At 39.2% G+C, this 12,644-nt stretch overlaps 2 protein-coding genes and 1 long non-coding RNA gene across 5 annotated transcripts in view; 1 reads left to right on the top strand and 2 right to left on the bottom strand.

Moving 5' to 3' along the window:
- Window positions 1-11,597, top strand: part of LOC309717046 — a 104,997-nt gene extending 93,400 nt beyond the window's left edge. The window contains exons 1-4 of one of the 2 annotated variants that reach the window (XR_014279615.1): window positions 5,960-6,399; window positions 10,553-10,614; window positions 10,822-10,884; window positions 11,051-11,597. This is a non-coding gene — a long non-coding RNA (uncharacterized lncRNA). Of the gene's footprint in view, window positions 1-5,959; window positions 6,400-10,552; window positions 10,615-10,821; window positions 10,885-11,050 lie in introns of those variants that run through there. The other variant, XR_014279614.1, reaches the window with a different exon arrangement.
- The window catches only part of LOC309717043 (sialic acid-binding Ig-like lectin 14), a 287,651-nt gene that overhangs the window by 248,580 nt on the left and 26,427 nt on the right, over window positions 1-12,644 (bottom strand). The window lies entirely within an intron of this gene.
- LOC309717339 (uncharacterized protein) lies at window positions 1,267-3,634 on the bottom strand. Of its 2 annotated transcripts, none has more exons than XM_082551849.1 (4): window positions 3,443-3,634; window positions 2,668-3,316; window positions 2,503-2,579; window positions 1,267-2,248 (listed from the first exon to the last, which is right to left on the bottom strand). In XM_082551849.1, the coding sequence occupies exons 2-4, from the start codon at window positions 2,791-2,793 to the stop codon at window positions 1,273-1,275; spliced, it is 1,179 nt and encodes a 392-aa protein (XP_082407975.1). In that variant the 5' UTR covers window positions 2,794-3,316; window positions 3,443-3,634; the 3' UTR covers window positions 1,267-1,272. The 2 variants fall into 2 exon arrangements, with proteins under 2 accessions (XP_082407975.1, XP_082407976.1); XM_082551850.1 differs by having other exon boundaries at window positions 2,668-3,313.

Genomic DNA, 12,644 nt, shown 5'->3' with positions numbered 1-12,644 from the left:
ACTGTTTATAAATCTTTAGTTTTTGATATTTTTTATGAGTTTAGGTGTAAGCATTAGAGTTTGTTAATTATTAGTATTCGTTAGAGACAAGATTTCAGAAAATTATTATAATAAAAAACATTTTCTTTAGATTTTATTTCATGTTAAAGAGTTTTACAATAGCTCACACATTTTCTTTTTAAATCTAGTTTTAATTTTTAATTGCCTTAAAAAATTGTTGCATCTAGTTTTAGTTTAGTTTTAGTTTAGTAATAATAACCTTGTTTGGGAATTACCTAGTTGGTGCAATATAAATTGGTCCTTTGCTAAGTTTTCTGTTTTCTCTATACACAAAATCAGCTGAGAAGTTGACTGAAGACATGGCAGTGATGGTAGATAAGGGCTTCCTAATCACCGATTGTTGTAAATGCAAAGTGTACTGCCCACCTTTTCTATCTAAGCAGAAGCAGATGCCAGCATACCAGGTTAAGGAGACGCAGGCCATAGCCAGACTCAGGGTACATGTGGAGCGAGTCATTAGGAGGATCAAACAGAACAAACTTTTTGATAGCATCATTACCATGTCACATGTTTATAATATCAACCAACTGTTTGCAGTGGCATGTATGCTGTCAAATTACCAGAACACAGCATTAGTTAAAAAATGGGTTAAGTGAGACAAGATGGATTTTTCCCAAGACACCAGTGCCAGTACAAGTAACTTGTGGAAAATGACCTGCAGCTGAGGCCACTACAGTTGAATTTCTTCCTTCTCAGCTGACAATACTTGATTACAGAACTGGTACTTGAGTGCTGATAGTTGAGTTTCAGTTATTGATAATTCAAATTCATTGCAAATGTTTAATGTTAATAATACTGTTTAATTATACTACTATATTACTATTCAGATTCAACAAAACTATTTATCAAAATTATAAAGTAAATCACTAAATCGTTTTAAAACCATAAGTGACATTGAACTTTTGTAACATCAAAAATACCATTTGTCATTTTCTACAGTTCAGTTGTGTTATTGTCTAAATGTATATCAGTATGCTAGGCATGGAGTTTTAAATACTTACCATGTAAATAAGTTCTGCACAAATTCAATGTTTTAATGTGTGTTTTTAAAAATTAAATTGATGCCATTGCTTAAATAACAGTTTATTGATGTCACATAAAAGTAACATGTAACAACAAAAGAATTCATGAAATATATTGAAAATAAAACATCAGTTATTTTGTTCCAGCCAGCCTGAAGGATCTGTTTTTCCTTTTTGCTGTTTTCACTGTTCATTTTTTCAAACAAAGGTATCTTGGCATATATATGTAAAAAAAGAAATAGTCTGCCTTTTCTCTGATTGCATTGTGCACATCTGTATCCATGTATATTCTTTGCACTAGGTAGTCCTCTTGTGCCCACACAACAAAGTCACACCACTGCATCCCACTGATGAGCAGTTGTCCTTGCACTTGCCAGTAATATGCGTGGCTCTTTTTTAGTTTAGGGGTACCACATTCCATCTGCACATATTTGCAGTCAATAAAGTTTTGTACATTGGGACATTTGAATTCGACGAAGCCAAACTGGGGGTATTCATTGGGGTCAAAAACAACACCATCAGGAGATGCAGCAAGCCAGGGGGCAATGGGGTGAATGACCAGACCACAGGGTGAGTAGTTAACATTCATTAGCCTACTATACTCTGCTGCTATTGCAGGCTCCATCTCAGTTCCTCTCCTCATGTCTGCTGTCTGCCTTGTTCCCTTCAATATACGCTCTGCTAGTGACTCGGCCGAGCTCTGGCCTCTGACGTGACACACCTCCCGAAACCTAGAGGCAGTCACTCTGGGCCTTCGGAGCTGATGCCACTCAGACGAAGAGCTTTGCTCACGTGTAGCTTCCTCTATTTTGTGAGCCATTTCCAGAGTTACAGACAAGCTTTTCAGATGCAGAAGCTCTTCTTCTGAGCACACAAACACACAATCTGATGGCAAGATGTCATACCCCTCCAGAGGCAAGTGCGGTGTTGGTGGTGCATCGCGGTGTAGTGTGATGTACCGGGTTGTCAAAACCGGCTGCTGATATGACAGAACACTGCCCTCCTGCACCAGCCCAAAGGCACTTTCCACAAGGGGCTTGTCAGGTCTCATGTTCATTGTGGTCACAAGTGGCCTGTCCTCAATATTAAATTTTGCATATGCCTCCGTTATTCTGAACAAGCAGGGATCTGGTAACGGACCCACCATGCCTCTGTAGAAGCCACTCCTAAAGAAAACATCAATGACAATAATGTAAAGGAGAAGGTTATTATACTGAACAACAACTAAACTAAAAACTAAAAGGTGTAAAACAGTGGTGCATAAGTTAGAGACTGGGATGTATATGTACATGACTGAGTTAGCCGTCTTCAGAAAGTGTAATGTATGTAAATTAATACCTATTCTGACACATGTATGTATGAAAAAAAATAGCAACATACATTTGTAACACATGAAACCAAATTTTACAAATGTAATTACCGTACTCCAGTCTGGGCCGTCCTATTTGGTACTGGCTTAGTGAAGATCATGGAGTTGATGGGTCCTGGCTTCACACCCTAACAGAAGACACATTTACTATGGATGGTGTTGCTGTTCATATGTAAACATGGACTAATTCAAAAACTTTAACCTCATTTAAATTACCACTGTCCGTGGCTTGTGCCATTGCTGTTCAGATTCCGTGCAGCTATGCACAGGGGGGACAACCGGCACTCTGAGTTGTGAGTAGTGTGCTGTTTGGAAGAGCAGTGCCACTGTGTGATTGCACATAACAGCGCCTGCCACACAGGAGCACTGGCTATGTGTCAGTATCACCGGCGATGAATCCAGAAGCTTAATCTAAGAAGAAAGAACGAAAATTAAAAATGTAACATCTTCATGGAAGAGCCGAACAGGAACATAGTTCAGTGTTATGGTTACGTACCCTCCTGAATGCTTAGTGTTTCCTTCTCTCCCTATTAAAACAACTTAACCATGCTTGATAACTGTAATAACTTAGATTGTGTATATTTGCAGTATTAACTTGTTGTCAAATGTTTCTGATCACCCAAACACACGTTGATTTAACTATCTGACTAGTCAAATTAGGAGTGATAAAGCAGGGAGACAAGGAAAACATTCAAGTTGATGGGCCTTTAGGAATGAACTTAACTAATGCTTAAATGAACTGAACCCCACAGAACGGGGATTAACAACTTTACACAGCTTCCTGCCTATGTTCCAGATCTACTGGCGTTTAGATCAACTGGCGTTGGTCGAACAGATGTGTGTCAGTCTTGCGTTTCAGGAGCTGCTACCGACAAACCAGCAAAAAAACGCCAAATGTGTCATCTGTGACATTTGTGAGGTTGTCTCAAACACACTCCGTCAGTCTTGATGCTGTTGAACAACAAAATGCTTAAAAATGTGGCGAGTTTACCTGGTGATATCCTCATGCGCGACGCGATCGCGAAAACAGCAAACAAGTAACACCACGCCGTTGTTGTTCACAGGACACAAAGAGTAAACGATCGGGAGACTCTTGTCGTCGTCATCGTTCCCCTCGCACGGTTTATTTCTCCGAATTCAGCGTTTTTGCTTCACAACTACAGCGTGCTGTTTACTTTGTGCACTAACATCACATCACATCCTGTAAGCATCATCTGCCTGTGTCCTTTCCCTGGAAATTAATATTTCCAGCCAATATAGGCAATCCATCAACATGGCTGGAGAGTTGGTAGTTATATATAAAGTCAGTGACTCAGGTGTGTCGCTTGGTTTGTCATCTGTTTGTGAGACTGGAGGAGACGCAATCTTTTGTTTTAAATCTTAGTTAGGAAGATTCCTGTTTTAAAACAAGCACGTATTGTGAGAAATGCAAGAAGTACATCTGCAGAAAGTACACAGTTACATTCTGTCCATCATGTGGACAAAATTGAAAATGTTGAGCATTGAAAAACTGAGAACGTTGGGCAAGTTCAAAAGAAATGTGTTTGTAAGAACGAAAAACCAAATTGTTCCTAAAATAGTTATGGAAAGTCTAACTGTTGTATGTCTGTGTTCTACATGTTTATCTGATGGGAAATAAAGTTGCTATTGTTTCATTGCAGTTTTTGAACAATTCTGAGTGGATTTACACAGTACGGATCTAAATGACCCGCAACAAAATCAATGTCATTTTTTTGTTCTTCAACATAATACAAGGGTTCATTTCCAAAACTTGCCTATGATCTTCAATTTGTAGCAGATCCACTATCACACAGCAGCTGGAGCAGTTTCAAATGGAGGTCAGTCCACTGCTGCCATCTGTGGCCAAATACCATAGCCCACTACTAGATTAACTTGTGACACATCTTCACCTGCTGCTATGATGACATTGAGTAGAGGCTGAGTGGCTGCACTTACCCCTGGTACATTCAAATCTACCCACAAACATGTTGAAAGATGCAATGGCAGCAATGTGGATTGTCAACACTAAAAACAATCAGTAAGCAAAGACAACAGGGATCACTTTTTTCTGTTTATTTAGCACCCACAACATTTGTAGTCGCCTTCTGCACAGGGAAAGTCCACACACACTGTGTGGTACCACTTTCCACAGAAGGTGCATTCAGTCTGCAAGATTGAATGAGATTGTCAGAGTCATTGTCTGGCTGTTTATTACTGATCACCTGCTGTACATTCACAGTAACTGCCATCTCCTTACAAATGTTCATTAGATTGACCACACTTATACAGACTGTATATAACAACCAACTCTAAAATGTTTTTTCTCAGAGAAAAGACACAGACAGACTACGCTAACGACATGTGATGTTACAACACTAGTGAAATATTGGTGTCATTTCATTTTTTTCAAAGGTTCATTTGCATGACGCACAAACAGACACAACTGAAAGGTACAAATGTGTTGTGCAAGAAACGAAATCAAACGTGCTGCAGATGTGTGTCACAGGTTGATCTGGCTGTAGGCTGTGGCACTTGGCCAGAGGTGGCGCTGGTTGACTCGAGTCCATGTTAGTGCACAAAGTAAACTGCTCGCTGTAGTTGTGAAGCAAAAACGCTGAAACCGGAGAAATAAACCGTGCGAGGGGAACGATAACGACGACAAGAGTCTCCCGATCGTTTACTCTTGCTGTCCTGTGAACAACAACGGCGTGGTGTTAATTGTTTGCTGTTTTCGCGATCGCGTCGCGCATGAGGATATCACCAGGTAAACTCGCCACATTTTAAACATTTTGTTGTTCAACAGCATCAAGACTGACGGAGTGTGTTTGAGATAACCTCACAAGTGTCACAGGTGACACATTTGCCGTTTTTTTTTGCTGGTTTGTCGGTAGTAGCTCCTGAAACGCAAGACTGCCACACATCTGTTCGACCAACGCCAGTTGATCTGGAACACCGGCACACTTTAGCGCGGGAGGTTTTCTTGAAGCTTTTATTTTGGTATTTCCGTTGACCCGTACAATAAATTTGCATATTAGCTAAATATTTAGTTTCCCGTAACATTTAGATTTAACATTTAACATTTAGATTTATATATAACATTTAGATTTAACATTTAACATTTAGATTTATATATAACATTTAGATTTAACATTTAACATTTAGATTTATATATAACATTTAGATTTAACATTTAACATTTAGATTTATATATAACATTTAGATTTAACATTTAACATTTAGATTTATATATAACATTTAGATTTAACATTTAACATTTAGATTTATATATAACATTTAGATTTAACATTTAACATTTAGATTTATATATAACATTTAGATTTAACATTTAACATTTAGATTTATATATAACATTTAGATTTAACATTTAACATTTAGATTTATATATAACATTTAGATTTAACATTTAACATTTAGATTTATATATAATATTTACATTTAACATTTACATTTAAATATAATATTTACATTTAACATTTAACATTTACATTTAAATATAATATTTACATTTAACATTTAGCATTTAGATTTAACATTTAAAATCCTGTTTTAAATATGAAAAGTTACAAATATTATACTAAATGTTGTAAAAAATGACTCGAAAAAACATGTTTTTGTAAGATTTAGAGCTAAATGTGGAAAAATGTTGCTGTTAATTTCGGCATGTTTCAGTTTACAAACGGCGCCCCATAGGTAACACCTCAAATCCGATGAAACACCTGGCGACGCATAGCGTTTTTTTTAAAAGCCCAGAAATGCACCGTATTTGATAGCTTGCTGCGAGACCTCACACCGAGCACCTCTACTGCGGGTGGGTTGCCTGTTATGCAACATCCCCCAAAAACACGAAGAGGAGAGTCCTGGCCCCTAGCCCTGCCAGTGTAGCAGAAATGATGACGGATGATGGTGTCAGCAGCCGTTCTTCTCTGCGTGAGTAGCTAATTTACGTTGAGTAGGCTAACCACGTTATTACATTAATGCATGTAAGGTGAACTAGCAAACATCATCATAGCTACATGCAGCTGTCTTCTTGTTTGATGGCAGATACTCCCTTCACCCTGGCTAAAAAGGATAAAATGACCAAAGAAAAAGTGGAAAACAGCTAAACATGAGAGGTTTAGGACAAAGTTTGTGTTTTTTCCATTGTTTAAGCACTGCTTCCAGCCAAGAGTGATGCCATATATGCCCCATAGCTGCAGAAAAGGCTAACATTGTTATATTTTTACAAAAAACAGCTGAACATGAGAGGTTTTTGGACCAATTTTGTGTTCTCCATTCTTTAAGCACCGGTTTGAGCACCGTTTGAGCACCGGCACCGTTTCAAAAGTACCGATTTGGCACCGGTATCGGATAAAACCTAAACGATACCCATCCCTACTGTAGAGTAATGTCATATTATGCTGCTTTTTTAAATGTGCATTTTCTTCTGCTTTTACTTTCTTCTTTAACTTTTTAAAGCCACTAATTTGATGCTAACTATGAAATGTAGTCTCACAATTATAAACTTTTTCCGTTTGGTTATGCCAGTAATTCTCAAAGTGTGTGGTGCGCTGTTAGGTTTTGTATTGTTGATTGTCATTTATGCTTAGAAATATTTAACCATATATGCTTAGAAGTATATAATCATTTGTAGATTGGAAGAATGTCTCATCCAAGGAGGTCTGTAACAACTCTGTGTAGCAGGAAGAGGGGAGTGCGTTCACTCCTCTACAGAGTATTCTGGCATAGATCACACACCTCCTAGGAGAGGTCGTATCTTCTCTTTTGCTGATATATGGTTTAGCAAACACACGTATATTTCTTTAAGTATAAGAGCCTTTTGTTCAGATGGAGCCCTAGACTCCTGGCACCAGCCTTTGGGGAGTCTTCACAGGGTCACATCTTGACCACACACACACACACACACACACACACACACACACACACACACACACACACACACAGTATTCTTTGTTCACATGTATACCTATGTAAGATGTTATATGTTAATGACCCTATGCATATTCATGTAACCACAATAAAAGGAGTGCTATGGGGGACCTGGCTGAGAGTCTGACGGAGGTCAAGTGGTGGAACGACACTTGGCTCCAGGCAAGACTCCCTCATGCATGAGTAACATGAAGAACTTTGCCTACTCGTGTCTTGCTTTGCTGTGTAATTATATTGTCTTCAACGTTCCAGCGGATAGGTTTGTAGCTTGAACCTATCATGCGCCCCCCTGTGTGGGGCAGAAGTCTGACAGGTGGGGCGCAAGTTACCTGGCAGAAAAGTCATGTGGAAGTCATGTTTAGCATCGGAATCACTTTTAAAGCCGAACAAAGAAATTCGCAGCAGTCACATTAATAATATGGGCACCCACTGCATCTGCTGAAAAACTGCAGCCGCGTGTGTAAGTCAACAGCCGCAATAAAAAAGTGTACTGAAAAGTGCGAACATGTGGTCGGGACTGTCGTGCATTTGTTTACAGTGGTGCCAAAACCAGGATTGGGGCATGACAGACCTGACCACATGTACTGTATTGCTCTTTCATTGTGATTTCTTATGTTTCAGTCATTTTTTGCAGGGTTTTAGTTTGTTTCTTGTCTATTTGGGAGCTGACACAGTCTCTAAGGGGATGGGGTTCTGGGGATAACAGGATGAGAGAAGCTGCAGAGAGGCATGTAAGACTGCAACTCTGCTTCCTCGTCCCAACTCTGGATAGTCACGTTTGGGAGGTTTTGATTAATTTGGCCAGATTTCTAAACATGAGATCTGCTCCATCCAAAATGGGATGGATGCGGTCCCTCCTAATAAGGGAGGTTTCCTCCAGAAAGTTTCCCAATTATCTATCAAGCCCACATCATTTGTGGGACACCACTCAGGCAGACAGGAATTTAAGGAGAACATGCAGCTAAACTTGTCATTCGTGGTCCAATTGGGGAGGGGACCAGAGAAAACTACAGAGTCCGACATTGTTTTGGCAAAGTCATCCTTTCAATATTGATTTTAGTGTCCTCTGATTAATGTAACCAGGTGTCATTACTGCTTGGAATTAGGATTTTAGTGAATTTACATTTACCCTTAGCCAGCAGTTTTAAATTTCCCTCAATAAGATAAGATAAGATAAGACTTTATTGATCCCACAACGGGGACATTTTTGCGTCACCTCAGCTCAGGTACAGATATCAGAAGGAAATACAAAAATACAAATAAGTACAATCAATGAAAAAAGTAAGATAATACACTACATACAATGGTAGCATACACAGTATGTGATTATGGATATGGTTGGAAATATGGAAGACATAAACTATATAGCTTGATATAGCTATTGTAATATGATGGAATTAGGTGTTTTTTGTTCGGCAGTTGGCCCTCGAGTGGTTGTTTTGTGTTTTTTCACTCTGCAAGATCTAGTCAGGGGCAGTTTCACCTGTGTTAATCTGTTGACATCCATGCCTTCACTGTTGATAAACAGCATTATCTATAATTAATATAGTTTGTTATCACTGAAACAACTTGTGCGCGTTATTATTTATTGTGAAAGAGTGATATAGTTTGTGGTTTGACTCTAATATGCGCATTGAAGGCTCTGGCCTCTGGAAGACAATTGGCTATGGTTGCTGGTGTTTCTAGCTTCACATCTCAGAACAGAATCGCCAATTACTGGAATTTAATCCTTGGATGGTGTGTCGCCGAGTGGAGAAGACACATGAACATGTTGGTGCTACCTCTGGAGCTTCTGTTTAAGACTATGCTTCCTCATCACCATCACCCAGCGGTCCTGTGCTTGGGACAGTTTTCTTGGGACAGCTTGCCAGGGGTCAGCAAGCGTTACAATCAGCTACAGGGGCCTGGCTAGATAGGGGTTTTTCAAGGGTTTGAAGCAAACTCTCCAATTCAGGGATACTGGCCTCCAGAGCTGCAAATATTTATCAAAAGTTTATCTGTATGTTTTAGCTAATAGTAAATCATATTTATTTTTAATCAAATTTATAAATAAAGTGTAAGTCTGATTAAAAAGATACCATCCATGCTTTATTACTGATGAAATGAATGATGATGATGATACAGACAGCACTGTAAGCTCTATGTGCAGGCAAATACCATTGCATCAAATGATGAGTACATAACCAGGTCTCTGGAGAACTTCAAGACATGTTGAGGAGGTAATTTAGCCATTTAAATCAGCTGTGTTGGATCAGATCACATCTAAAACCTGCAGGACACCCGCCCCTGCTTTGAAACGTATTGCACACCGCTATGTACTGCCCCCTTGTGGTCCTCTTACAATCACTGTTGCATGCAGAAGCTGCATGTTGCATGTAGTGATGCAATGAGAATCTTCTATAGGATACCTAGAAGGTAGTAGTGTCAGTCAGATGTTTGTAGCTGTGGGTTTTTGCACTTTTAAAGCACTTAAAAAAAAAAGTTCGTGTTCACTTTTAGAGAACAACTTGATGGTTCCTGAGGTTGAAAAACAAAAGCAAGCCTTTATTTAGGCTGATACATGAATAACAAAACCAAAACCGACAACTAAGACTAGACTATGAGTTTGACTATGATTTTAACTGTGACTATGACTATAACTATGACTGTGACTACAAGGGGGGGAACATAAGAGACACAAGACTTAAATACACAGGAGTGTAACCAGGGGCGATTTTAGCCCATTTTTGGGGGTGCTTCAGCATTTAACCTTCAGTTACTCTTTATATAGTTAGGTAGGAGTCAGACCATGTTTGTTTTTAGCTGAAAAACATTACACCCAGGTAACCTGCTGTGTTGAAAACGTGTTTCCTGACTATGTTTGCTACCCTACAATCCGTCCTAATCTGTAGTAAATTCAGCGATATTTGACCGTCCTGTTGCTCCCATTGAAATTTATACAGCCTATTTAAAATCTAAAACTTAACATTATCCGTAGCCTGCTGCTGTTACCACTGTCTTGTTTGAAATATAATGAGAGAAACTGGTTATTTTATCATATGTGCCGATATTGAACCCAAGGTACTAACTAGCTAACTGACTGGATGCGCATTAACCTTATAACTCCTGTTTTTTTTGTGTGTGTGTGTGTGTGTGTGTGTGTGTGTGTGTACAGAGAGACAGCCAGGTTCATATTGGATATGAGGACGTTTTTTCAAAAACAGGAGCCACATTCAGGTAAAAGTGTAAGATCAAATGATCCGTCAATAAAGGATAATGTTGGATCAGTGTTTCAATATTTATATCCTTTATTAGTTGTACATGTGCTTTGGTTATTTGCCTTTTGGTTGAAAGTACAGTGAGAGAGGACTTTTTTTATTAGTGATCTTGATATATATATTTTTAAATCTAATTGAATACAATCTATTTGTGTATGATTGTCAGTCCAAAGAGGGAGAGAGGAAAGAGGAGAACATGAGGAGAAAGTACAAGATCAGGAAGAACCAGGTAAGAAAACAGACAGGGAGTACTAACAGGTGTGGAGATACAGAAATTATTTTACTGCAACAATATAACCTGCATTATTAACATTGCATTAATAATATACCTTACAGCATTGATATTGCATTAAAGATGTTTATGAAACTTACTGCTATTAACCTTTTTCTTACAGGTGCAGCCCTAGTCAGTTTATACACACATTGCATGTCTGTGCTTTATTCAGAGTTGATGCTCAGTCTCAGTCTATTGAAGGTTTCAAGCTTCGATAAGCGCGATGTCTCAGTCGATATATTGTGGGTGACTTGGAGCATAGAAGGATAGACACATACACGCTTACAAACACATATAATCCAAAAACCTGCCAGACCAAAGGCCTGAAACTCATTTAGCTTCTGACTGCATTTTAGTCTACTTGGTAACAGATGACAGAAGACCCGTCAAGAAGAGGACAAGCCCTCAGGGACCATGTAGGCTTGAAATTTATTGCCATGTATGGAAGGTGTTATAGAAAAGGGAACTTTGGTGTCTGTTTTTAGCCATTTAAGATGTACCATTTACTGCAAATCGATGTATCTGATCTGTAATCGAAGCGAGAAGGGGCGTGAACCCTGATGTTATAAAACACTTCCACGTGTATTCTTAGCAGGAGACGTTTTGCTGGTGTGGTGCTGTATACTTCTCCTCCTGCGTGTGTTTAATAAACTCCTTGTCTGATTGCACTCTCCTGAGCCTCTGTTGGTTTGTTCTGTTGCTCAACATTTTCGAATTCAGGACACAGGCAAAACAGAAACTGTTAAACTAATTTTACTCGTACAATCTGGAAGTTGTTTTCTCCCTATATTAAAGCTGCTGTACAGAATCTGCAAAACAAACTGGGTTGTCAGCCCTGGCACTGCATTACCATATTGAGCTTCAGTCAGAGGACGTCACGGTTGCCAAAACCTTTTTGAAGCTCAAGAATGAGGCTGGTGCCATCCCAGATATGTTAACATTGTACAATCTTCTGGATAATCAGATCGTCCCCACACTGAAAACTGTTATTCAGGTTGCCCTAACAAACCCAGCTAGCAGCTGTAGCTGTGAAAGGTCTTTTAGTGTCTTGAGTCAGCTCCATACCTGGCTGAGAAGGACCATGGGTCAAAGCAGACTCCAGCACCTGGCTGTGATGTCAGTTGAGAAATGCTTGAGAAACTTGACCACCAAAATGTGATAGACAGATTTACCAACCTCAAGGTGAGGCGACATAGGATAAAAGAAAAGAACAAATCTGCAGAGCCATAGTAGTATCTGCAGTAAAGATCTTTTCATACATTGTATACATTGTACCAGAGGCCAAGGTGTCTCAATTTTTCTAATTTTGTAATAATATTTTGTACATTTCAAGGACTCTTCTATTTTTGGAGTGTAGGACCCAGGCACAGAGAGACTTGATGAATTTAAGAATCTCATGATTTAATAAAGAAATTTGCAGACTTGCACAGAGAGGGTACAATTATGATGAGTGATAATGGAGATGAAGACAACAGACGATGAGGACAGGGAGGAACAGGGGTTTAAATGCACCAAGGAGACAGTCAGAGGGAACTCGGGACAACTGGAGACATTTAAGGATGCAGGGACTGACAGAGACGGGGAAGAAGTCTCATCGTGATGACTAAAGTTTACCTTGCCAGGATGGGCAGCTCTCTGGGTGCTCGGCACCCCCAAAGCTCTGATCCTAGAATTGCCCCTGAGTGTAACAGAGGGAAGTGAACACACATGGAGAA

This window comes from Aulonocara stuartgranti, assembly GCF_965226115.1.
Source record: "Aulonocara stuartgranti genome assembly, chromosome: 11".
In the NCBI taxonomy this organism is placed as follows: domain Eukaryota; kingdom Metazoa; phylum Chordata; class Actinopteri; order Cichliformes; family Cichlidae; genus Aulonocara; species Aulonocara stuartgranti.
The sequence above is the reverse complement of the archived record's forward strand: the minus strand, read 5'-3'. Positions and strand labels throughout refer to the sequence as shown.